The sequence below is a fragment of the Mesocricetus auratus genome, unplaced genomic scaffold (assembly GCF_017639785.1).
Source record: "Mesocricetus auratus isolate SY011 unplaced genomic scaffold, BCM_Maur_2.0 Super-Scaffold_100011, whole genome shotgun sequence".
NCBI lineage: Eukaryota > Metazoa > Chordata > Mammalia > Rodentia > Cricetidae > Mesocricetus > Mesocricetus auratus.
Window position 1 is genome coordinate 81,869,032 of NW_024429195.1, and position 25,725 is coordinate 81,894,756.

The following is a 25,725-nucleotide window of genomic DNA, read 5'->3' on the forward strand; positions in this document are numbered from 1 at the left end:
GTGTAAAACAAAATATATAATGTTAAAGCATAAGGAAAAGCACATGAACTGCACAAGTGTTACATGCTGTTTGTGAAATGTGAAAACAACTCGACTAGACAGGAATGACTGAATCATGAGCAAGAGCTTAGTTTTCCACAGGACAGTGACCAGTGGTTGTTCACATTTTATCCTTTGCTTATCCAGGATATTTTACAGTTCATGGAGAACATATGGCATCAAGTTAAGTGAGTTTGGAAGGTAAGCATCTGTGTATGCCTCTAACTTTTTAACGTTGGTTGCCATATTAGGCTATGACCACGATGCTCTGACTAAATTCTTTGACATAAATAACCGAAGAGAAAGATGCTCTGACTTTGATCTCTGATTCAAATTATGAATTTCCTCCAAAATCAGTTGTAGAAGGTCCCTAATTAGTAAACACAGCCTTTCTCCAGCATCTTCATCCTTCCAGCAAGACATTCGGATCATCAAGGACCCACACTGAGAAGTGACTTATACTTGTGTGTCTACCATGATGACTAGACTGCAAGATATTCTAAATGCAATCGTCACATCAAGGTTGGAAAAAAATCTTCTTAAATGGGCCAACTCTGTATAAATGCTCAATGTGAACTGACATGAAAAAGGATTTGGTGCTCAGTAATGAAATGGCTCCCTCTCTAGCTGCTAGTAGATAAGACAAAGGCAGGGGCTACATGAGTAATGAGTGCGGACCGTATCTGCTCACCATTTGCTCATCCAAATTTTAAAAATACTTAATTCTTTGGGAATTCCATAAAATGCATTTTAACCACATTCATCCCTACTTATCACCCTAAGTCTCTTGGTTCCATTCATGTCACTCCACTCATTATTAGCTTTGTGTTATTTTTATTTTCCCTAAAAACCCACCACGATCAACTTGCACTGATCATATATTCATGAGCATGTGGCTATCCTCTGTAATTTAGTCATCCCGCTAAGGGCAAAGTCTGATCTCTTTCCATAAAGAGATCTTTTTTGGGCCTCTTCTATTTCATTTCATTAATTTTGTTTTTTATTGGTTAATTGTTTAATTTGTTGGTGAAAAAGGCCTCTAGCCTAGGCTGGGCTAAAATTCACTATTTAAAAAGGGCTGGTCTTGAACCTATGGCTTTCCTGAATCCACCACTCTAAATCAAAGATTGTGCAAATATGGGTACATTCTATGGAGTGCGTGGCACGAAACTCAGGTTTTTATGACATGATAGATATGTACTAAGTCAATCCCCTTAATAGCTCCACTTAAACACATCAGCTCACTAGTGAAAGCCTTAACATGCAGACACACCAATGTGGACAGAATGACACCCAATGACATTCTTCCCTGATGACTATGTAAATCCACTGAGACTAAAAATGTAATTGGCGACATGGAGTCTCACTACCCATGACAGGAAGTAGCCTTGTTGCTCAGAGTCTATCTCTCCTGTAAAAGTATATTGATGGCTTCTTGCAGAGGACCTGTACAAGATCAAAGAGGTCAGCAGTGGCTTGTAGGGAATCTCTTCTCACCCCTACATGAGAACCTATTGGTAGTTTATAACTTCTATTTGAGGGAGGGACAGTTTGAATTAAAAGTGTTGACCCTGGAAAGTCAACCCAGTGTCAGTGGATGTCCCTAAGTGTTTGAGATTATGTTTAGCATAAAATGGGCTAGAAAGACATTTTTTAAGGATACAAATTTGGGAAAAGGTAAAAAGGAAGAGTGCATTTTTAAGAGTCATGAGAGATAAATAAGCAATATACAATGCATAAATTTATCAAAAATTTAAAAAGAAATAAAAATATAAATGGATTTCTTGAATAATGATTCAGCACAGATCATTAAACAAGTGACTAGAATTCTCAGCAGACACTGTACTTAAATTGTGTGCCTCTTTGTGCCCATGTTGATGTTGTCTAATCTGCTATTGTTGTTTTTAAAGGGTTTGGTTTTTGTTTTTTTGCTAGAATTTACTGGAATGAAGCTTGTCTATGATTAACCAGGTTGGGAAATATCCACCCAGCTTTCCCATATACTGTATTTCATTTTCAGGTCTTGTCTCCTGAAAAGAAGTATGTATGCTTCTTTACCTTTCAAAATTGTCATTATGTACTGAATGCTGACTGACAATCCCTAGGACTTCTAAACACTCCTGTAGTCATTATAGTGTTTGGGATCCCTGTGGATTTGCCTTATTGCAGGCAGATGCAATAAAGAAGACCTTTCCCACAGGGATTATGATACCCTTGATGGGATAAGAAGGGGCTCTTGACATGCATAGATAAAGAGCCTTGTGATGACTCTGTCTATGCTCTGGTTTGTTCATATATAAAGGAACACAAGCATGTAACCCAACCCTCCCTGGTTGTGGGGAAGGTTGAACATATGTTTGTAAGTAAACTATATTCTGGTTTTTCAATTTACAAACTTATCACTAGAAATTGGATTGGGTAGTTGGGATGTTTTTAGATACGACTTGGTGAACAAATCCCCCAAATAACTAGAGGAATCATAATTGAAAATGACAAACATAGACATATGGCCATGGTTTGTTACTTGGGAAATCACTGGCTTTAAAAGCCAAACAAAAATATTAAAACCTGTAATTCTCCTTATCTCAGATCACAGTGGTCCATCACAAAAAGACAACCAGTATTCATATTATTCCCACCTAAAATGAGTCTTAGAGAGTGAGTCTATAATACATACCACATCTGCGTTTGTTAGATATCATCTGTAATTGAAAGGAAAAATAACATTTAGATCATGTTGAATAATGTCTGTAAAGGTCTTTGCTCTTTCCATAGTTGACATAATCAGTATAGAAAAGAGCAGTCAGGTGAAGCCTATATTAATGGACTCCTTGCTTTGATGATGTAACAGAAGATCTGGGGGTCTGTCCTTTGTGCTAAAGACTACCCTTCACATTTTTTCCAATTCAAGGGCAGATCTGGAAAACCTGTTTGGCCTCTACTGAAGGTACCCTAACCTACATCAGATTCCCTCTATAAAAATATGTATTTTTCATTAAGAAATTTTCTGTTTCTAGGGACTATGGTAGAAATAATTTGATAATATGATCCAAAGTTTGATCTTTCAGTAGCTTAGTGTGTACAACAACATTAGGACCTCTAAAACATGATGTACCAGGCTGGAGAGATGATTCAGATATAAACAGTATTGGCTGCTATTCGAGAGGAACCAGGTTTGATTCCCAGAATCCACGAGGCAACTCACACCCATCTGAAACTTCAGTTCCACTCATACACACATATATGCTCATACTGGGATTTGACTCCCAGCACCCACATGGAGATTCTGTCCTCCTTGGTACCAAGTACATGCATGGTGCAAATATACACATGCAGACAACACATTTAAGCATAAAAAAACCCACCACCACCAAAAATAACAAGATCACTTTAATAATTAAAATGTGATGCCCATTGAAACTTAAGGGAACCACTGAGGTAACCTGTCTATCTCAGGGAAAGGAAAGACACTCTTACCGTCGCTATCATCCCTTGTGGATTTTGCTGGCACACAGGTGAAGCTGTGCTGTTAGAATGTTCAGGGGATGCTAGGGGGACAGAAAATGACAGTCAGCTTACAGGACTGCTTACAATTTACACTGATCTTTACTTGGTGTGAGTAAAAGTGCATTTAATTGGTACATGTGACTAAATCTAATCAACAAGGTGGTATGCTGCTGCTAGACTGCCTTCCATAAAGCAAACTAAGGCAGCAGGAAGACTTGGAGAAAAATGAGGATGTACCTTTGTAAATCTAACAAAAGCTTGATCCAGATGACCTACTGAGATTCAAATGTCTTTCCAGGCGTATTGCCCCCAGGAAGAATTCTATTCATTTCTCTTCTGATGATTTTGTCAGTCTCATGAGTTTTGTGATGTAAAGACATATAGTGAACACAAAACGGTCTAGTACATCAAGTGTCGAGGCTGCAGACATGTCTGGTGTTTGTCCACATTGCATGAACAATGTGTTCCAGTATGCAGCATCAACAGAAAGGTAGCAGGTAGATGAGACCACGTAGACCTCCTTCAATCTCCAGACCTGTGGTTCTGAGCCAATGAGGAGATTATGAAAGAGGAGAAGTGGCTATAGAAGGATTGGGGCAAGAGGCAATAAGGGAGACTGACAGGGAGGGGCTAGAAGTGGAATCCTGTGTCTCTGTCACATACGGGAGCCTGACTTTACAATCAATAAACACTGTGCATTAAATCTACAGGCCTAATAAATTAATAGCAGTATCTACTTAAGAGAATACGGCAAATTCATTCATAGATTTTTCATATATCATACAGTATGATCTATAATTATGAAACAATGCAATGAAATTGTTGCATTTCAACAGTACCTTCCATTTCAATTTGTAGTCCCTCTATGGAAGCTGAAGCTTGGATTTCAGGTTGTTTAAAAACTTTATGAACAACAGGGCACCTCCAACACATTTGTCTCAATGTATCTGAACCTGGGAATGTATTAACAACAGCGACAGTTATGTCAGCTTCATGGCATAAAAAACAGAGGAAATCAAAAATGGTTGATTTGTGCACTATATATCATGAACATTGTCCAGACACTGTCCTCAGAGTCACAGTGGTGCCTTAGGAAATTCACTGAGTGCACTGTACTCTCCAGCATGCATTACATGTATGGTGTAGGTAAGTCATAAATTCATGTCAACTTGACAATGCAAAAAGAACAGCAACGTGACTATGTTACATTGGAGTTGTACCTAACAAGCAACATCAAAATCTCTTTTAGAGTCACATGAACACAGTAAACTTTATACCTCCCTACCTTCTGAGAGAGTTTCACTAGGAAGCTATATATTTGACTTCCTATGAGACTTCTCAGTTCAAAACACATGAATATACAAGTATGTATACATCTATGTATATGCATGTAAGCACAGAAACTAAACTTTCTCAAGGAAAAACACATACACCACAGAAGTGTTCTGTGGTGTCTGCTACAGGCAGCAGAGTCAATTATCTATGAATGAACCCAGGTAGCTTGAGTTACTCATGGACAGGAGTACTAAGAGTGCACCATGCCTGTTCATGCCTACCATCTCCGTATTGTTATGTTTTCTATTCTTTTTTTTTTCAGAAAAGATCTCTAGTCTAGTCTAGCCTGAAATTCACTATTGAGCAAAGAAATTCCTTGAACTTGTGTTACTCTTTCTTCCACTTCTTACAGACAAGGATTAACAGGATTGAACCATCCTGGGTCCATTTTAAGCACCACTAAGAAACTCTGGGTCTGAACATACAAAGCATGGACTGAGGCAACAGGGCCAAAGCTCCCGCCCATATTAGCGTATAGCTTCCCTTATGCAAACGACAACATTACAAAGTACTGAAAGTAGACACATTATGCAGGATACACTTGAAAGAATATACTGAGCCACTTGATTCACTGCAGAAAATATGTAACTTTTCAGTGTGAACCTCGAAACATGGAGACTGACCATCACTAAGAGGAAAAACTCCTGAAGCATAGAGTTTATGCAACCTTTAACGGTGTAGTCCCATGGGGAGGGGGGTTTGGTATAATGCATTCCTTCAATAACAGCACTTGTGGGCTTAGACAGGTAGAGCTGTATGATATCCAGGCCATAAAGTTATACATACAGGTAGTGCTAGTACAGCCACAATATACAGTGAGACCCTGCTTCAAAAACAAAAACACAAAACAGAAAACAATACCCTTAATTCCTTAAAGAATGAGATAACACTGTTCAGTATCCAACTGATGACTAGAATTTTTAGTTGACACTGTGCCTAAATTGTGTTGCTGTTTGTGTATACTAATATTTCCAACCCACTTAAACTTTTCTCCAGACATTATAAGAATGAGTCATGTCTATGCTAAATCCATTTGGAACATATCTACCCCACATTCCAGTGTACTGGGTTTCATTTTTGGTTCGGTCACCTGAAAAGACGTATGTGTGCTTCTCTCTCTTTCAAACTGACTATATTCTGCCTACTGAATGACCATATGTAGACAACACAGTCATGATTGTATATGAGATCCCTGTATGTATGCCTGATTGAAGGCAGATGCTGGAAACTGGAAGTCTTCTGTAGGGATTATTGTGCGTTTGATGCGGTAAAAGTGGCTCTCGAGATCCACAGCAAAAGAGCTTCATCAATACTTCTGAACTATGCTTTATTCATAGGGATAAGCACAAAACCACATGCCTGACAAAGCATGGCTGTGATGAGGTTTGGGCACATTTTTTAGATAATCTGTATTCTGATTTTTCAAGTTACATATATGTCATGGTAAACCGGGTTGGGAATAATGCCATGTGTGCTTTTTGGGGGAAAAAGTTTAGACACATCTTGGAGCACAACACAAAATTAAACAAAAGGGTTCACTGGTGAGCAAAATAAACAAAGTTATATCCATGTGTTTTTACTTGGTATATGGTTTCTTCTACTTTTTGTTTAAAGAAGAAAACATACAATTAAAGCCACAATTCTAATTAACAGCATCTTAGATTACATTGGTGCACTGGGCATTGGTTGTGCACACCTTAAATCCCAGCACTTGGGAGGCAGAGGCAGGTGGATCTCTGTGAGTTTGAGACCAGCTAGGACTACAGAGCGAGTTCCAGGACAGCCTCCAAAGCAATACAGAGAAGCAGAGAAGCCCTGTCTCGAAAAACAAAATAAAACAAACAAACAAAAAGATTACAGTGATGCATCATACAAAATACAGCATTTATATAATTCCTACTTAAATCGTGTCGTAGAAGTGATTAAAAACTACATACCATATATGAATTTTCTAGGAGTCATCTGAAATCAATAGGAAAGACAATATTTAATGACATGATCATGCTGAGTAATGTCTTCAAAGACTTTGGTTTGTTCAATGACATGGTGTAATTGCAATCAGGACAGAGAAGAAGAGTAAAGAGGAGACTATATAAATGGGTACATTATTTGATGATGTCACAGAAGATCTGGGACTCTGTACTTTGTGACAAAAACTACTATCTTTCATACTTTTTCTGATTCAAAGCCAGATGAGGCAAACTTGTCTGGCCCTAGAGGGTTACAAAATCTGCATCACATACCATCCATGAAAACTTGTATTTTTTCTAAAATATTTTCTGTTTCTAGGGTCTGTGCTTTGGAAATACCTTGAGTATATGACGCAATGTTTGATGTGTTGGAAAATTGGTGTCCACCTAGAGGACGTTCATTGTTCAGTTGGACAGATCTTTAAACCTATAGTGTCAACTAGAGGCACCCACCTCGATGGAATCACTCATAAAGCAGGACACAAGTTGTGCAACATTGTGATGAATGCTGTCTTGAATCAAGACCAAGTTGGTACAGTTACATTCCCTCCTCCTACTAAATAAACTCTCTAATGCCCATGATGTCTCAGACCAGTTTCATGATTCAAATGTGGTACCCACTGAAACATGAGGGGATCAATGATATAACCTTTCTGCCTTAGAGAAGGGAAAAGTCTTACCTCCACCATCCTCAATGGAGGCTTTTGATGGAACCTTGGTGAAGTTGCAATGCTACCAGGTTCAGGAGACACTAGGGACAAAGAAAGTGTTCTTAGCCCACAGAATTTCTAGTTACAGGAAATCTTTTCTTAATGTGGGCAAAAGTGCATTTATTTGGTACATACAACTAAACCTATTGAACAATAATGTTGGGTGGTGGCTGGACAGTCTTCGAGGAAGCAATACAAGGCAGAAAGAAGATCAAGAGTAAAGTAAAGAGACATTTTTTCCTTATGGATAATGGGAAACTAAAGCATTGTAAACGAATATGTTATATGGTGTAATGGTGAAATACATCTTTGAAACTATCTTTTTATACTCATTCTGGTTGGAAGACTCAGCAGTTGGCTGTTCAGAGAGTAAAACAGAACCTTCTATGCCCGATTCTCTTAGTCCACCATGCATTTTCCAAGTTCTATTTATTGTCCTCAGTCTTACAGCAAGTGCCTTTGCTGGTGAGCCATCTCACTGGCCCCAGAAAACAATTTTTATGACAAGAATCACACAGTGCATCCAGTCCCTGAGATGATTTTGAGTGCAGGGTAATTGCCACTCTTCAGTCTCAGCTGGCCAGCAATAGATGATTACCAATGTCCACGTAGTAAAGGTCTGATCCGCTTTTACTAGAAGTTCAACTGCCTTTCCAGGCAAGCTTTTCTGAGAACAGTTCTTCTATGGTGTATTCTTGTTGCCCTGGACCTCTGCCTCAGACTCCTGGGTCTATGGGTTCTCAGGAAATATGTACACCATACTCATGACAGCATGTACAATGGGCACAATGCCTTTGGAATGTTTTGGTGATAGTATTTCAGTACACAAACTGGGAAAGTACTTTGGCACAAATTCCATGGAGTGCTACTAAGCACAATTGGATATTGAGTGGTGACAAATACTGAAAAACATAAAGTGTTAAGTCTGCCTTCAAATGACAGAGCCAGAAGCAAAGAGTACTTAAGCCCGAGAACACAACTAGACTACCATGATGCCTTTGGAAGAGAAAAGCAATGCAACCTTGTCCCATTTCCTTGACAGTACTGTTCGTTCCCATAAGGACAGCATGTGACACACTACTCCAGAGAGCCATTCCACTTGGGACAGTGCAGAAATGCTGTTGTCTGATTCAAATTCGTTCTAACTCTTGACAATTTTGAAAATTACTGTGTCAATCTTGAGACTGTTGACACTCAGTTCATCCATGTTAAAGGTTTCTGGGAGAAAGTAAGAGAGAGGTGGTTCACCTATCCCTGCCTGCAGCAGGTGAAGTGACAATGACAGACAGAAGATTGACTTCACCTCTCCTATGTTTATTGTTACTTAATGACTGCAACACTTAAAATTCCTCCTTAATTCTTTGGCTGAATTCCACAGAGAAACTATGCAAACTAACATCTACATTGGAAATTACTGCTAAGTTGATCATTTTCACCCCTTATAATGCAGTTCACAACTATCATATAACAACAATTGAAATTATTGCATTTCAACAGTACCTTCCATTCCAGTTCCTGGTCTTTTTTGGAAGTACCAGCTTGGACTTGAGGTTCGTTAGTGTAACAAAGAACAAAAAGGTCTTTCCAATTGATGTTTTTACACATTTTGTAATCTGGGAGTACATTAACGGCAGAGTCAGAAATGTCAGGTTCAGGGCAGAAAACAGAGAAAACCAGTCAGTTTTTCTAGGTCTATCTCATGAGTGTTCTGCAGGCACCTTCATCAGAGTCACAGTGGTGATTAGGGAGATTACTGAGTATACTGCACACTCCAGCATGCATTACATTCATGGTGCAGGGTACTCATAAATTCATGTCAGTGTGACAGGGTTGTGTTTCCCTCCTGAATGCATTGCCTAATGATCGCTCACATTCAAATCTTAGTGAATAAACACTCATGAGGAGAAAAATTTCTGGAGCATAGTGTGTACCTGCCTTTAAAGACGTATTCTCATTGGGTATAGAGAGCACTCCTTTTAGAACAGCACTCTATAGGCAGAGGCAGGTGAAGTTGTGTGAGTTCCTGCCCAGTGTGGTATATGTCTAGGGTGTTCTAGTACAAGTATAGACACACAGTAAGTCCCTGCCTCAAAACAAAGCAAAATAAAACACTGTATTCTCAAAGAATGAGATGGTATAGATCAACCTCCAGTTGGTGACTGCAGTTCTCAGGGCACACTGCCCCTAAATTGTGTCCCTCTTGTGCCCATGCTGATGTTGTACAATCTGTTATGTTTTTCTTCAGAACATACTGGAATGCATTATGACCTAGAAACCATGTTTGGAACTATGCACCACACTCTCCCATGTCATTCATTTATATTTCAGAATCTGTCATCTAAAAACCGGGATGTGTATTCTTAGCCTTTCAAAGAATAGACTGCCTGTTGCAGCTGAATGACACTACCTAGAAGTTCTAACCCCTACTACAGCAGTCATTTTGCCATTTGGAATCCCTATTAATTTTCCTTATTGCAGGCACATGCAAGAAGGCAGAACTCTTTGACAGGATTATTGTGCTTTGGTGGAATAAGTAGTGTCTCTTGAGATTTAAAGTTAAGGTGCCTCATCACTATCTCTGACGTCTGATGTATTCATTTATGGATGAACACACAAACATATGACTGACTCTATATAACTGAGATAAGATTTGAATACATATTTGTAGGTAACTTGTATTCTGATTTTCAATTTACATATCTATCACTGAAAATTTGAATGGGTAAATGGTGTGATATTTTTTGGAGGGGGACATTGAGACAAGAACTGGAGCCCAATACCTCAAAATATCAAAGGATTGCTGTTGCATACAAGGAACATACACATATTTATGATTTTGTACTTGATAGGTCCCTTTCCTAAAAACCACTAAAAAAATCTAAAACCAAAATTCTCCTGTGATTAGGTATCTTAGATAACAGTGGTGCATAACAGAAAATACAACTGGTACTCATACAATTCCTAGTTAACATGTGTCTTAGGAAAGTGACCCAAGAATACATACCGTATCTGACTTTTGTAGACACCACCTGCATTCAATAGGAAAGAAAATATTTAATGCCATGATCATGCTGAGCAATGTCTACAAAGCCATTTGTTCTTCTGCTGACAGTGTAATTGCAGCCAGAACAGAGAAGAGCAGTAAAGAAAACACTATATTAATGGGTATAAGATTTGATGATGTCACAGAAGATCTGGGATTTTGTACTTTGTGACAAAAATTTTAACTTCCATACTTTTCTGAGTCAAAAGCAGTTGAGGTACACTTGTCTGGATTCTAGAGGGTTGTAAATCCAGCATCACATTCCACGAAAAGTTGTATTTTTCTCTAAGATATTCTCTGTTTCTAGGGCCTGTGGTTTGGAAATAGCATGAGTATATGACCCAAAGTTTGATGTGTTGGAAGCTTAGGGTGTCCAGCTTGAGGACGTTCAGTATTCAGTTTGTTAGACCATTGACCCATGAGTGCATTAGAGACACCCACCTTGATGGAATCACTCATAAAACAGGACACAACTTGTGCCACATTGTGATGAATGCTGTCTTGAATCAAGACCAAGGTGGTACAGTTACATTCCCTCCTCCAACTAAATAAACTCTCTAATGCCCATGATGCCTCAGGCCATTTTTGTGATTCAAATGCGATACCCTCTGAAACACTAGGGGACCGCTGATGTAATCTTTCTGCCTTAGAGAGAGAAAAACAGTCTTACATTCGCCTTCCTCTGTGGTGGCTCTTTCTGGACCCTTGGTGAAGTTGCACTGCTAGCAGTTTCAGGAGACACTAGGGACAAAGAATGTGACTCTCAATTCCCAGAAATTAGTATTATTTATATGGGATTTTTGCTTGATATGAATAAAAGCTCATGATCTTAGTATATTTTAATACACCAAATGAACAATATGGTTGGGATGTTGCTGGACTTCCAAGAAGAGAAATTAAGGCCGAGAGGTGACATGGAAAGAAATGAAGAACACTGACAGATTTTTGTCTTTCTAAGTAATGGGAATTTGTAGCATTGTAAAAGACTGTGACGTATGGTGTGAAAACGAAATACATCTTTCCCAAACTTACTTCTTACATTGCTTGTTTGGGAGGTCCAACCCTGCCTGTGGATGCATCAGATTTAAACCCTCTATGCCTGACTCTCTCAGGGCACCATGCATTTTCAGGTTCAATTTCTTGTCCTCAGTCGTACAACAAGTGCCTTTAATGCTGAGCCATCTCACTGGCCCCACAAATCGTATCTGATGATAAAAATCACACAGTGCAGCCACTCCCTGAGATGATTTTGAGTGCAGGGTAATTGTCACTCTCTTCAGGCTCAGCTGGCCACCAGTAGACAATTACCTATGTCCATGTAATTGGACCTGATCCACCTTTTCTAGAGATCCAACTGCCTTTCAAGATTCAAAGAAGGGTTCTTTGCTGTTCTCTCCTAGGTATCGTTTCAAACTCATGAGCTATGTGAGAGTGAGCCATCTGGGTATTGATGAAATGTCTAGGACACCCAGGACTGAGGCTGAAGAACATGTCTGGGAGTTAGTCCACACTGCCTGGCCAATGTCTTCCAATATACAGGGACCACCAATAGGGGAACCGGTTGATTAGATCACACAGGCCTCCATGGCATGCCAGACCAAGACACATGGTAATAATGAAAGAGAAGTAGCTGAGAAGGATGGGGCAGGGGCAATAGGAAGGGAGACAGAAAGGTGGGGGATAGAAGTGGAAACCTTTCTCTGACACACACATTTCAGAATCAAGTAGAAACTTTGAATTCAACATACAGATATACTCTATGAAAAGGAGCAAAAGCTACCTCAGAATGAGAGAATCCATAGAAGCACATACACTTCTGATGAAACTGGTTTGTGAGCCTACTGAGGACATGGTAGTGAAGTCACTGAGAGGTCAGAGACTGCTTAGATCAAGTTTCATGTCCCCAGGAAAGATGAGAAATGTCAGACCATGCCAAGCAGGTGGGACTCAAGTACCGACAGCTCAAGGGACAGACACATCCGATGATTGCCTACACAGCTAATCCCCTCATGTCTATGTCCTTTAATCTGAGGAATATGGGCAGTATTCTATGGAATTCACAAACTCAGTCTCTTAATCTTGGAGGATGAAATAAGGATGCCTCTAAAAGCATTAATGATAGGTCTGAGTACAGATCCATTCCCCCATCATCCTTCATTAATTCAAAGTGTCCAAGAGAGAAATCAGCCTGTAACCTGCCTTGACTCAGTCACCCAGCATGCTAGTTAAAGTTAAGGAGCATAGACTGCTAAAAGCTGCAGACACACATGGGCCTTTACTTTTCACGACATTGATAGTGTTGCAATGCGGTCATACTAGAGTAACCTACTATTTGTTTATCAGCCTGTTGATGTCCTTTAAGGAGGGGCTAAATGGTCAGTAGAAGAACAATTAGGCACTACTACATCATCCCACTGGACCTAGGGAAAGTATCTGCTTATTCTGCACCACTAGGAGAACTTAGTAAGAATTTTAGATATGTATACATTTGAGTGTACAGGAGGAGGAGGTCTTCCACCAGAAAGACTCAGTTTATCATAGTTTGAAACACAAAACTGATCACTACCTTTGGGGGGCCCAGTGATGGTTAATTACAAATGCCAAGATGATAAGGGCCAGACCTCTGGGCCATGGCAGTAGAGCATTATATTGACAGGGTTAACTGAGAAAGTAAACTGTCTCACTGTCAGTGGGCCTGATAGGCACAACTATATAATGAGAAGGTGAGCAGAACATAAGCCCTCCTTTGCCTGACTCATGTTGCATTGAACCTGTGCCTCAGACTTCTGGATCTATGGGTTCTCAGCAAATATGCGCACCACACTCATGATAGCATGACAAAATGATCTTTGGCATGTTTTGATCATAGTATTTCATCACACAAACTGTAAAGTACCGTAGACATTAATTCCATGGAGAGCTATTTAGCACAATTGGACATTTGGTAGTGACAAATGCTGAAATGCATTAAGTGTTAGAAGTCTGCCTTCAAATGACATAGCCAGAAGCAAAGAGTACTTAAGCCTGACAACATATCTAGACTACCATGATGCCTTTGGAAGACAAAAGCAGTGCAACCTTGTCCCATTTCCTTGTCTGTACTGTTCTGTTGCATAAGAACACGGTATGAAACACTATTCCAGAGAGCCACTCCATTTGGGATAGCGCAGAAATGCTGTAGTCTGTTTCAAATTTTGTCCTGTTTCCAATTTTGAAAATTACCATGTTAATCTTGAGAATGCTTACACTCAGTTCATCTACGTTAAAGGATTCTGGGAGAAAGTAATAGATAGTTGGTTCATCTATTCCTGCCTGGAGCAGGTGAAGTGACAATGACAGAGAGTAGATTGAGTTCACCTCTCCTATGTTTATTGTTACTTAATGAATGTACCATTTGTTTATATTCTGTTCATCCTCATTAAAAGTTTGTTGGAGAAAGCAATGGGTTGGCTTACCTATTCCTGCCTACAGTAAGTAAACTAACAGATTGAGTTCATCTTTGTCATGCTTTTTGTTGCTCAATGATTGGAAAAGGTGAAGTTAAAATTCATTCTTAAATTGTGTGGTTGAGTTTCAACTGATGAACTATGCAAATTAACATTATCTAAGTAGAAAATAATTCTAAGGTTGTCAACCCCCCATTGTACAATAATTGCCTGTAACTGCTATATATCTCCCAATGATATTATTGTCTTTCAACAGCACATTCTGTTTCACTTTGGCCTTTCTATGGAAGTGCCAGCTTGGACTTGAGATCCTTCATCAATCTCTTCAATAGTAGCATGCTTCTGGTGGTGTCTAGCCACGATATTGGACACTGGTAATGTTTAACAGCAAACAGTTTTGTTAATTTCATTCCAGGAAAACAGAGGTAACCAGTAATATTCTTTTTTTGTACATTCTACCTCATGCTCATATTCAATCACTGTTATCAGAGTCACGCTGGTGTTTCACAAAAATCACTGAGTACACTGCATACTTCATCATGTATTACACTGATGATGTAGGCAATTCATAAATTCATGTCAGTGTGACTGTGTTAGAGAAGACCCACTTTACTGTGTTACATTGACTTTGTACCTGATTAGCAGCATCCAAACTCTTTTAGAGTTACATAAACACAGCACAATTCATAAACTCCCTCACTTCTCTGTGGTCTTAGCTAGGATGCTATATACTATGAGTCTTATCAGTCCAAAATATAGATATAAAAGCATATATTCATCCATTCATATATCCATCCATCCATACACACACACACACATGTACACACACATAAATACACACACACATACACCCCCACACACACAGTCACCATGAAAGTTTGCCCTCAAGGTAATGGACATATTTGCTAATATGTTATTTATTATTTATTAAAGTTTGCCTGAAGATATGAAAGCAAAGTTAGCGTCAAGACAGATATGAGACAGTGGTTGTACACACCTTTAATCCTAGGTCTCAAGAGACAAAGGCAGATATATCTCTCTGAATTCAAGGCCACCCAAGATTAAATCAGTATAAAAGAGTACCAGAACTTGTGCCTTTAATCCCAACGATGGCATGATATAAAAAATAAGAGCAGAGTCTACAGTAGACTCACTCTCAGGATTCTCCAGCCATGTTGAGGAGAGCATAGCAGTCTGGGATTGCAGTGTTAGCTTTGGAGGAGCCAGGATAGTCTCTCAGTCTGAGGTAGAGGTAAGAGTTAGTGGCTGGGTGCTTTGATTTTCTGATCTTAAGCTTGAAGCTTGAACCCCAATATCTGTCTCTGGGTCTTCTGTTTATTGTGCTACAGACATACACTATGGAATTGCTCTGTGGTATCTATTAAACAGCAAAAGAGTCGGCTACATATGAGTAAATCCAGGCAGCATGACATTTGTGTTGGTATCTCACATAACTAAGAGTAGAGAATGTATTTATTTTCACTCTTTACATTCAATGTTTATGTAAGAAGCCATAGGAGGGCCCAAGCTTAACAGAAATATGAGGTCTTCCTCCAGTGTTTTCAACCTGCCTGGTGCCGATCACTGAGTGATTTGCTGATAAGACAACCACATTGAGAGGTAAACAAGACTTGCATATTTTCTACAAATATCCAAATTCAAAGTCACTTAAAGCCAAGTTGTCACATGATGGTTAGCATGAAAAGAAACTTCCCTTCAACTAAGCAAGCCTCGATATGTTCTCATCATACACTGACAAAAACAGCAGCCAGATGCATTGGTAATATTATAAACAGTGCCTGAACACATCATTTTCTAGGTGACATCCTCATTGACTATCTGTAGGGCCTTGATTAATTCTAGCTAAGATGCTGTAGTGACTAAGGAGGAATGACAGTGCACCATACATGTCCATGCCTTCCTCACCAAACACCTACTGTCTCTATACTGTTATGTTTTCGTTTTTTCAGAAAAGATCTCCATTCTAGTCTAGCCTGAAATTTACTCTACAGCAAAGAATGACTGAACTCATGTTTCTCCTTCTTCCACTTCTCAGTGACAAGGATTAATAGGACTTAACCATCTGGGGTACATTTTAAACAGAACTAAGAAACTCTGGGGCCTGGACATGCTAAGCATGCACTGAGGGAACTGGACCAAAACCTCCAGTCCATATTAGCATACTAGCTTCCCTTAATCTAAATACAATACACCAAAGTACTGAAAGTGTAGTTGCACTCCATATAAAATACTTTCGACATGATGTTACTGAGTCTTATGTGGTTCACTACGGAGCATATGTATCTGAGTGGTCATGCTGAAAATATGGGGACCAAATACCACTGAGAAGAAAACTCCTGAAGCATAGAGTGTACTATATTTTTAGAGGTATAGTCCCACTGGGTGTGGTAGTGAACTCCTTTTATAACAGTAGTCTGTAGGCAGAGGCAGGTGGAATTGTGTGAGTTCCAGGTCAGAAAGGTATATACAGAGATAGTCCTGGGAGAAACATGTATACACAGTGAGACCCTGTCTCAAACAAGTAAGCAAGCAAGCAAGTAAGCAAAAAAACCCCACCATATCCAAAAACCAAAACCCTATATTGTCCAGAAAGTCAGATAGTACAGATCAACATCCAGGAGGAGACTGGGGTTCTTAGTGGACACAGTGCACAAATTGTGTTCCTTTATGTGCCCATGCCAATGTTGTTAAATGTCTTAAAGCTTTTCAGGTTTTACTGGAAGGAGCTAACCAAGTCTAGCTCAAATCCAGTTCACAACTATCATATGTCAATGTTAGCACACTGTCTCTAACCTGTACTACATTGTGGGCTGTTTTCTTTCCTACTTGCTAATGTGTGCAGGCAGGAGAATTTCACTTTCCCAGCCTTCTGACCACTTTGGTAGGTGTGGCAGTCCTGAGGACATTACTGTCACTTTGATTTATTGCAGCCAGATGTTGGAAATCTGGACACTCTTCTGTGGAGATTATTGTGCCCGTGGTGGTGTTAAATGCAGTGGCTGTACTGCATGTGTAAAGACTCTCATCACTTATTCTGAACCTTGGTTAATTCACTTGCTTAGGAAAACACAAGTAAAACTACTACATATGGCTGTGGTGAGCTTCAAACACACTATTATAGGTAAATTGTGAATATTAATTTTATTCTTAAGTTAAAAAAAGTCTCCCAAAACAAGGATGGAGTCTGGGCTGGGATCCCCTTAGCTGAAAAAGTGGCTCAAATCCTGATTTTTTTCTCAGCAATTTCCCTGGAAATTGGGTTAGTGACATGGATATCTGTCTAGATAAAATAAATTTAGACACAGCCTGGCACACAAAATCTCAAACTAAGGAGGTCATAACAGGATGCAGCTACTTTAGACAGATGACTATGTTTTCTTTTTTGGGGCATCACTTTGTTTTTAAATCAAACTCCCAGCTGCAAATTGATAGATGTGTTATTTCATACTGTGGTGCACTAGACAAAAGACAAGCAGTATTCATACAATTCACATCTAAAACATGTCTTCGGTGATTCCAGAATACATACCATGTCGGGGTTTTGTAGGCTTCATCTGCAATACATAGGAAAGAAAACACTGTGAGGCTTGGATTATGGTGGGTTCTGTTTGTACAACTTTTTGGTTCATCTGTTTGCCAGGCATTATTACACAAAGGACTGCCAAGCCCTTGGATGGAAGATTCTGGATTAGTATGTAACATGATACTGACACAGAATGGCATGTCTGATTTGTGACAAAACAAAACAAACAAATAAAAACTATTATGTTTCCTACTTTTGCTGACTCCAGGCTATATCTGGCAACCCTGTGTGTTTGGCCTCCACTAACGGTTCAGTTAAGCTACATTACACACAACAGAATAATTTACATCTGTTGATTATGATCTTATTCCCTTTTATGGATCACTCCAATAATGTGCACAAATTCTCATGTCTTAAAGTTCTCGGCACCAAGACATGCCAATACTGGGACATATGAGGCTTCAAACCACATCTCTCTTTGGAGAACATAACCAAATTCAACCTAAGCCAGAGGCTCTAGAAGTCATAAAGGGAGGGGCTCCCCTTACTTTAAATTGAAACCCACAAGGATGATGAGCCTATCAACTTCTGAGTGAAATTTGCATGCTTTTGTCTAAAGCAGAACATTATTCTCAAAAAGACACACCCCCAATCAATGCTCCTTGACATAAGTAAGTGTGAATGTTCTGTCCAATCACTAATCCGGTATAATTCTGTTTCCCCTTCTTCCTAAATATACTATTTCATGCTCGTGATAACCTAATCAAATTAATTTTTCAAGTGTGATAGCCACTAAAACTCAGGGAATAATCATTAAACTAACTTTTGTTTCTTACATAAAGCAAAGAAACTTTTTACCTCCACCAAGGTCTCTAGACACTTTTGTTCATCATTTGGGGAACATAGGACAATTTCATGTTCTACAGGAACATCTAGAGGAACAGAAAATAACTGTCAGCTCATGGTACATTTATTCACCCAACCCATCTCTACTTGACTTGTATAAAAGTGTATGTAGCCAGCACATGCCATTAGTTAGGTGATTACTGGACTGTCTTCCTGATGGCAAATGTAGGCAAAGATCATTGTTTTCTACTTTCTAGAGAATGGGAATCCAAATCAATGTGAGAATCTGTTTCAATATGTAACTACTGAGTGCATGTTTCAAAAACTTTTATACACTTATTCAGTTTGGGAGGGAGCACACAAGAGGACAATGTTTGGTGTCTAGTTCTCTCCTTCCATTATGTGGGTTCTGGAGTTGGAATTAGAATACCAGGTCTAGTGACAAGCACTAATACCTACTGAACCATCTCACTCTGCCAAGTAAAATAAATCTCACAATTAAACCACATATCATCATCAGTTCCTGAGATCATTTTGAAACCTAGAAGAACTGACAGTGATTGAGCATATGCCACAAGCAATTTCAACCTCCATCAACTGATATATTCTGATACTGCATTCATCATAAAGAACATAGAATTTTAGCTTTGGTATCAAACATTGTACTGGGGAAGTGAATTTAGTACAAGGCATATGGTGTAACTCTATTCATCCTTTGACATAGAACAATAATTTATTGAAGAGTGGAAATCAGTAATAAGCATGCCGTGTCTTGTTTCTCCTTCCAGTACTTATTATTTTATAAACTTTTGTATTCATGTTTTTGTGGGATCCAATTTAAAACCAGAAGTGATGGGGGAAAATGAGTTTCTGGATCCATTTGACCACTCAAAAGTCCTTTAACGTAGCTCTACATGAGAGTTGCTTCAGGGGTGATGTATACTCTTAAAACTGGGTAGATATTCGAGACACCCACGTAGCACTCTTTCAGGGTGTGTAGCTCAAATGTCTCTGCATTTCTGAGAGCCACATTTGTATTGCTGTTAGACAAGGACCGAATTTGTATTGCCATTAGATACCAATTAAAGATCTCTTCATCTGTAATTGCCTTTAGGCCAGGTGTGAAAACCTGAGTGTCCCAAACCTAAGAATCTGTGAACTGATGAGACTGGTACTTCCTTATGATGATTAGTATGAAATGTGACACTGATGTAGCAATACCTGTCCTGGGCTAAGTGACCATGTGTGGACTCCATGTCATAAATCAGGTAAAGCCTAGGACTTGCAGATATCCTGACATGTACAAAGAAGACAGGGCTTCTTGTTTGGTGACTAAGGTAACATTTTAGAGATTCAGGATAGTGGGCAATTATGTCTGGGTTCACATCATGGCTTTTCCATCTAAGAGTACATTCACCATTGAGTGTGTGTGTGTGTGTGTGTGTGTGTGTGTGTGTGTGTGTGTGTGTGTGTGTTATTCCACCCTGGGAATTCACATAGCCAATAAAGAAAAACATGTATCTTGGATGTTGCTAAGTGATTCAATGACAGTAATCTAAGCAGTGTCAATACTCAGGCTAGTTATTTTAAAATGTCCTTCTATCTAATGCCCCAAATTTTAAATGCCTAGGTCACTCTTCTTATAATGATATATGTTGCTCGTCCTAAGAGCCTACATTTGAAATTTGCCAACCTTTATTAAAAAGAAGTTCAGATTTTAAAATGATGTTTATATTGTCCTATGTATCAATCAATGTCCATGCCAAAAAAATTGTTTTCCAGAGTATTCTAACTGCTTTACCATGGACATTGAAGCCCTGTTTAATGAAATGAACACCGGATTCTTTGACAGATTAACATTACAAATTAAAACTTCTAGAAATATAAGACCATTGAAAACCTAAAATCTTAATTAACAGCTCTCCATAACTGTGACCATCTCTACCTTTAGGTTTTGATCAATTCATGTAGACAGCTATAGCTTGGCTTTGTGAAAGACTTCTGAAAGCAGGTCAGGATAAGTGAATCACATAACACATGAAAACAGAAATAAGAGTTAACATGTCTCTTCAGAACTGTGGTTCTACATACACAGAAACACAATTCGTGTTTCAAACAATTCTTTCTGTTCACCACATACATACTCTTTACACTCATTGGTGACTGTAAATTGATATCAACACTCTAATTAGTTCATCAGTCTTTATAATTCACCACAGTCTCTATTTCATGTGCTGAAATAGTGATCACGCATTCAGGACAAAACAATCACATTACAGTGTGAAATTTATCATAATATTTCTACTACTGTGAGTCACTCTGGTTTTCTGAGATGAATAACTTCAATACAGAGAAAAAAGTATTTACTGTACATAATATTTATGAAAGAGCATTGCAGTATTTATATATAGGTATATCTACTAAGGACAAGCTTGAGGGAGGGAATATGAATTTGTATTATATATATCACATATACATACAGGTTAAATTATGAAGTCAATTTTTTCATAGAGAATATAATACATACAATATATACTAAGGCATAATCCTAACAATACAGAAGTTATAAAAGAAGATATTTTGAGAAATATTTGCTAGTCTAATTGAAGGAGTACTCAATGACTAGTAATCACATACCTTGACTGTTACAACAATTCCCCATTATACTCTAATTCCAACACAATTATCACTCCACAATTTATTTTTGGTTGTGAGCCTAGCCTTTAACGGCTGAGCCATCTCTCTAGGCCCACTCCACAATTTATAACCATACAGTCTGAAGAAACTTTCAAAGTGGAATGGCATTCAGAACTGAGGCATGATATATCTAAGTACATGTCAGCATGGTGTCATAGAACTCACATAGTGAACTCATAATACAATACATGCAATGATATCCAACAGCTGCTATCTAGTCAAATCTGCTCATATATTCTAAGATTACAGGGTGGGTTATTATGAATGCCAGTGTACTTTACTAAGAATGACCAACTCCAAAGTAAATACCTTCCCCATCCCACACAAAGCTTGCTCTCAAGAAAATGGACATAAACAACAGAATTGCTCTGTGGTTATCTGTTGAACGGAAGAAGACTCAGCTACATATGAGTGAATCCAGGTAGCATGAGGTTTGTGCTGGTATCTCACATAACCAAGAGTAGATAATGTATTTATTTTCATTCATTACATTCACTGTTTATGGAAGAAGCCATAGTAAGGTCCTCGCTTAACAGAAATATGAGGTCTTTCTCCACTGCTTTCAACCTGCCTGGTGCCCCTCACTGAGTGATTCTCTGATCATAGGGGCACATTGAGAGGTAAACAAGGCTTGCATATTTTCTAGAAATACTCAGATTCAAAGTCACCCAAAGCTGAGTTGTCACATGATGTTCAGCATGAAGAGAAACTTCCCTTCGACTAGCCAAGCCTCGATATGTTCTCGCCATACAATGACAAGAACAGCAGCCAGATGCATTGGCAATATTATAAACACTGTCTGAACACATCATTTTCTAGGTGACATCCTCATTGACAGCCTTGAATAATTCTAGCTAAGATGCTGTAGTGACTACAGGAGTAATTGCAGTGCACCATACATGTCCATGCCTTCCTCACCAAACTCCTATCTTCTCTATACTGCTAAGCTTTTTTGTTTCAGAAATGATCTCTGTAGGTTTTTTTAATTCTTGCTTTTTGGGGACACCACGCACCTCCCAAATAAATGCATAAAGACTTACTGATACTTAAGAATGCATAGTCTTTTTTTGGTGGGGAAGGTTTCAAGACAAGGTTTCTCTGTATTGCTTTGGCGGCTGTTCTGAAAGTCTTTCTGTAGGCCAGGCTGGCTGGCCTCAGCGCCCTAGTGCTGGGATTAAAGGCATGTGCTACCAATGCCCAGCAAGAACGCACAGCCTTATCTCATCTTATTTCTAGCCAGCTTTTCCTAACCTTTATACCATCTACATTTTGAATCTGCACTTTTATCTTTTTCTATTCTATATACCTTCCTTTCCTTATTAATCCATGGTTTGCTGTGCAGTTGGGTGACTGACCCCTGGGGGTTCTCCTGTCCTCTTATTTTGACCCTTAATCTCTCTTCCCAGATTACTCCTCCAATTTATTCTTTCTGTCTGCCAGCCCTGCTTATCCTTTCTCTTGCCTAATTATTGGCCATTCAGCTCTTTATTAGACCAATCAGGTGATTTAGGCAAGCAAAGCAACATAATCATTAAACAAGTATTCCAGAGAATAAACAAATGTAACACAGCCTAAACTAATATTCTCAACAAACCATGTCTTTGGCATTTCCTTCAATCTGCAGAGACAGCCTCACTGGCTAGAAGTGTGTCAATACCCACACCTTCCTCCCAATGCAAGTCCTCTCTCTCTCTCTCTCTCTCTCTCTCTCTCTCTCTCTCTCTCTCTCTCTCTCTCTCTCTCAGAAAAGCACACACACGCACAACACCACAAAAATCTGAAACCAAAACATACACACTCATCAAATGAAAAATCTTCCAAGAGGACCCTACAATTCTAAACATTTATGCACCGAACACAAGGGCACCCATATTGATAAAAGTACTACAGCTAAAGTCACACCGATCCCCACACAGCAATAATGTGACTTCAATATACTCTATTCAATAGACAGGTTGTTTAGACAAAACCCAGTCAGAGATATGATGGTTTTAAATAATACCCCAAACTACATGTACCTTGTAGATAACTAGGTAATATTTCACTCAAATATACAAGAATATATTTTCTTCTCAGCAGTTCATGGAGCTTTGACCATATAACTGCACATGAAGTTTCAACAGACACAAGAGAACTGAAATAGTACTCTATATCTTATCTGGACACCATGGACCAAAACTAGATATCAACAACAGCAGAAACAACAGAAAGTGTACAAAAACATGGAAACTAAACAACGAACTACTAATGGAAATTGAGTCAAGACAGAAATGAAGAAGGAAATTAAAACTTTTATTTATTTTTGAGACAGGGTTTCTCTGTGGCTTTGGAGGCTGTCCTGGAACTACCTCTTGTAAACCAGTCTGGCCTCAAACTCACAGAGATCTGCCTACCTCTGACACCCAAGTGCTGGAACTAAAGGCATGTGCCACCAACGCTCGGCTGGAAATTAAAACTTTTTAGAATTGAATGAAGAAGGAAAACTCTAACCCAAGGAAGTTAACTACACTCATAAAAACATAGGCACTAGATCATCCCAATTTGCCAACAGCCAAAATAAAAAAAGGGGGGAAAATCCACACTCAGTATCACTGCCACCTCAAATCCAAAGCAAACAAGAATTAACAATCAATGGTCATTAATATCCCTCAATATTAATGGTCTTGACTTGCTTATAAAAAAGACACAGGCTACCAGAATGGATACAAAGACAGAATCCATCCTTCTGCTGCATACAAGAAACACATCTCAACTTCAAAGACCGATATTATCTCAGAGTTAAGGGTTGGGAACAGATTTTCCAACCAAATGGACTCAAGAAACAAACACGTGTAGCAAACTTAACATCTAACAAATTAGACTTCAAACTAAAATCAATCAAAAGAGATGACAAAGGACATTTCATATACATCACAGGAAAAATCCATCAAGATGAAGTCTCCATTCTAAACATATATGCCCCAAGTACAAAGGCATGCAACTTTGTAAAAGAAACATTACTAAAACACAAATCACACATAAATCCTCACACACTTTTAGTGGGAGACGTCAACACCCCACTCTCACTACTAGACAGGACTTCCAGACAGAAACTTAACAAAAAAACAAAGGAACTTACAAAAGTTATGACTCGAATGGGTTTAACAGACATCTATAGAACATTCAATCCAAACACAAAACAATATGCCTTCTTCTCAGCATGACAGGGAACCTTCTCTAAAATCCATCACATAGCAAACCTCAACATATATAAAATAATTGGAATAACTCCCTGTATTTTATCGAACCACCATGCTTTAAAGTTTGAATTCAACAACAACACATATTGCAGAAATCCTATAAACTCATGGATATTGAATAATGAGCAATTGCACCATTCCTGAGTAAAGAAAGAAATGAAATGAGAAATTAAAGACTTAATAGAACTCAATAAGAATAAAGACATGACATACCCAACCTTATGGGACACTTTCAAAGGAGTGTTCATAGCACAAGGTGCCCACATGAAAAAACTGGAGAATAGTCACACTAGAGGCTAACAGCACAACAGAAAGCTATATAATAAAGAAAGCAAACTCACCCTGGAGGAGTGGATGCCAGGAAATAATCAAATTGTGGGCTGAAATCAATAAAGTAGAAACAAAGAAAATGATACAAGGAATCAATGCAACAAAGAGTTGGTACTCAACTTTATGTGGAAAAACAAAATACTCAAGAGTAGCCAAAACAACCCCGGAGGCATCACCATCTCATATTTCAAGCTCTATTGTAGAGCTATACTAATGAAAACAGCTTGGTATTGGCACAAAAATAGACAGGTAGACCAATGGAATAGAATAAAAAATGCTGATATTAATCCATACTGTAATGAGATTCTTCCCGCCAACCTGGTCCCAGAACCATGTCACTCCCAAATGAACATGCAGGGCGCTGTATTACTTATATAGCTGTTGGCTATTTGGTATGGTTTCTTGTTGGCTAGCTCTGACTTAATTTTTAACCATAACTGCTAATCTGAGTAATTCCACATGGTCTTCTCTTACTGGAGAAAGGGTCCGGACCTCTTATCCCACTTCGTTCAAGGGTATTCCCACTTTCTCTTCTAAGAAGTTCAGTTTGGCTGGATTTATATTGAGGTCTTTCATTCATTTGGACTTAAATTTTGTGCATGATGATAGATACAAATCTATCAACATAGAATCCCACCAGACCTTAAAGAAGAATTACCTCTATTAATCTTCAAATTATTCCAAAAAATAGAAACTGAAGGAATATAGCATAATTCTTTTCAGAAATCCAATATTACCCTGGTAACTTAACCACACAAAGACTCAACAAAAAAGAAAATTATAGACCAACATGCCTTATGAAGATAACTGGCAAAATTCTCAACAAAATACTTTAAAAAACCAAAGTTAAGAACATATGAAAAAGATTACCCATCATGATTAAGCTAGCATTATTCTGGAGATGCAGTGATGGTTCAACCTGTGTAAGTCAATCAATGTAAGCATCCACATAAACAAACTAAAAGGTCAAACCACATGATCACTCTATTAGATGCAGAAAAGACCCTTGATAAAATCCA

General features: G+C 38.7%; 1 protein-coding gene across 8 annotated transcripts in view; it reads right to left on the bottom strand.

Annotated features, from left to right (window-relative positions):
- The window catches only part of LOC106022288, a 91,357-nt gene that overhangs the window by 27,343 nt on the left and 38,289 nt on the right, over positions 1–25,725 (bottom strand). For 6 of the 8 annotated variants that reach the window (XM_040755167.1, XM_040755174.1, XM_040755170.1 and 3 more), the window contains 9 exons: positions 18,453–18,526; positions 17,601–17,625; positions 11,275–11,345; positions 10,566–10,590; positions 7,532–7,602; positions 6,819–6,843; positions 4,386–4,499; positions 3,517–3,587; positions 2,717–2,741 (listed from right to left, as the gene is read on the bottom strand). In XM_040755167.1, the coding sequence (XP_040611101.1) occupies positions 2,717–2,741; positions 3,517–3,587; positions 4,386–4,499; positions 6,819–6,843; positions 7,532–7,602; positions 10,566–10,590; positions 11,275–11,345; positions 17,601–17,625; positions 18,453–18,526 (501 nt within the window). Of the gene's footprint in view, positions 1–2,716; positions 2,742–3,516; positions 3,588–4,385; positions 4,500–6,818; positions 6,844–7,531; positions 7,603–10,565; positions 10,591–11,274; positions 11,346–17,600; positions 17,626–18,452; positions 18,527–21,077; positions 21,244–25,725 lie in introns of those variants that run through there. The other 2 variants (XM_040755175.1, XM_040755169.1) reach the window with 2 other exon arrangements.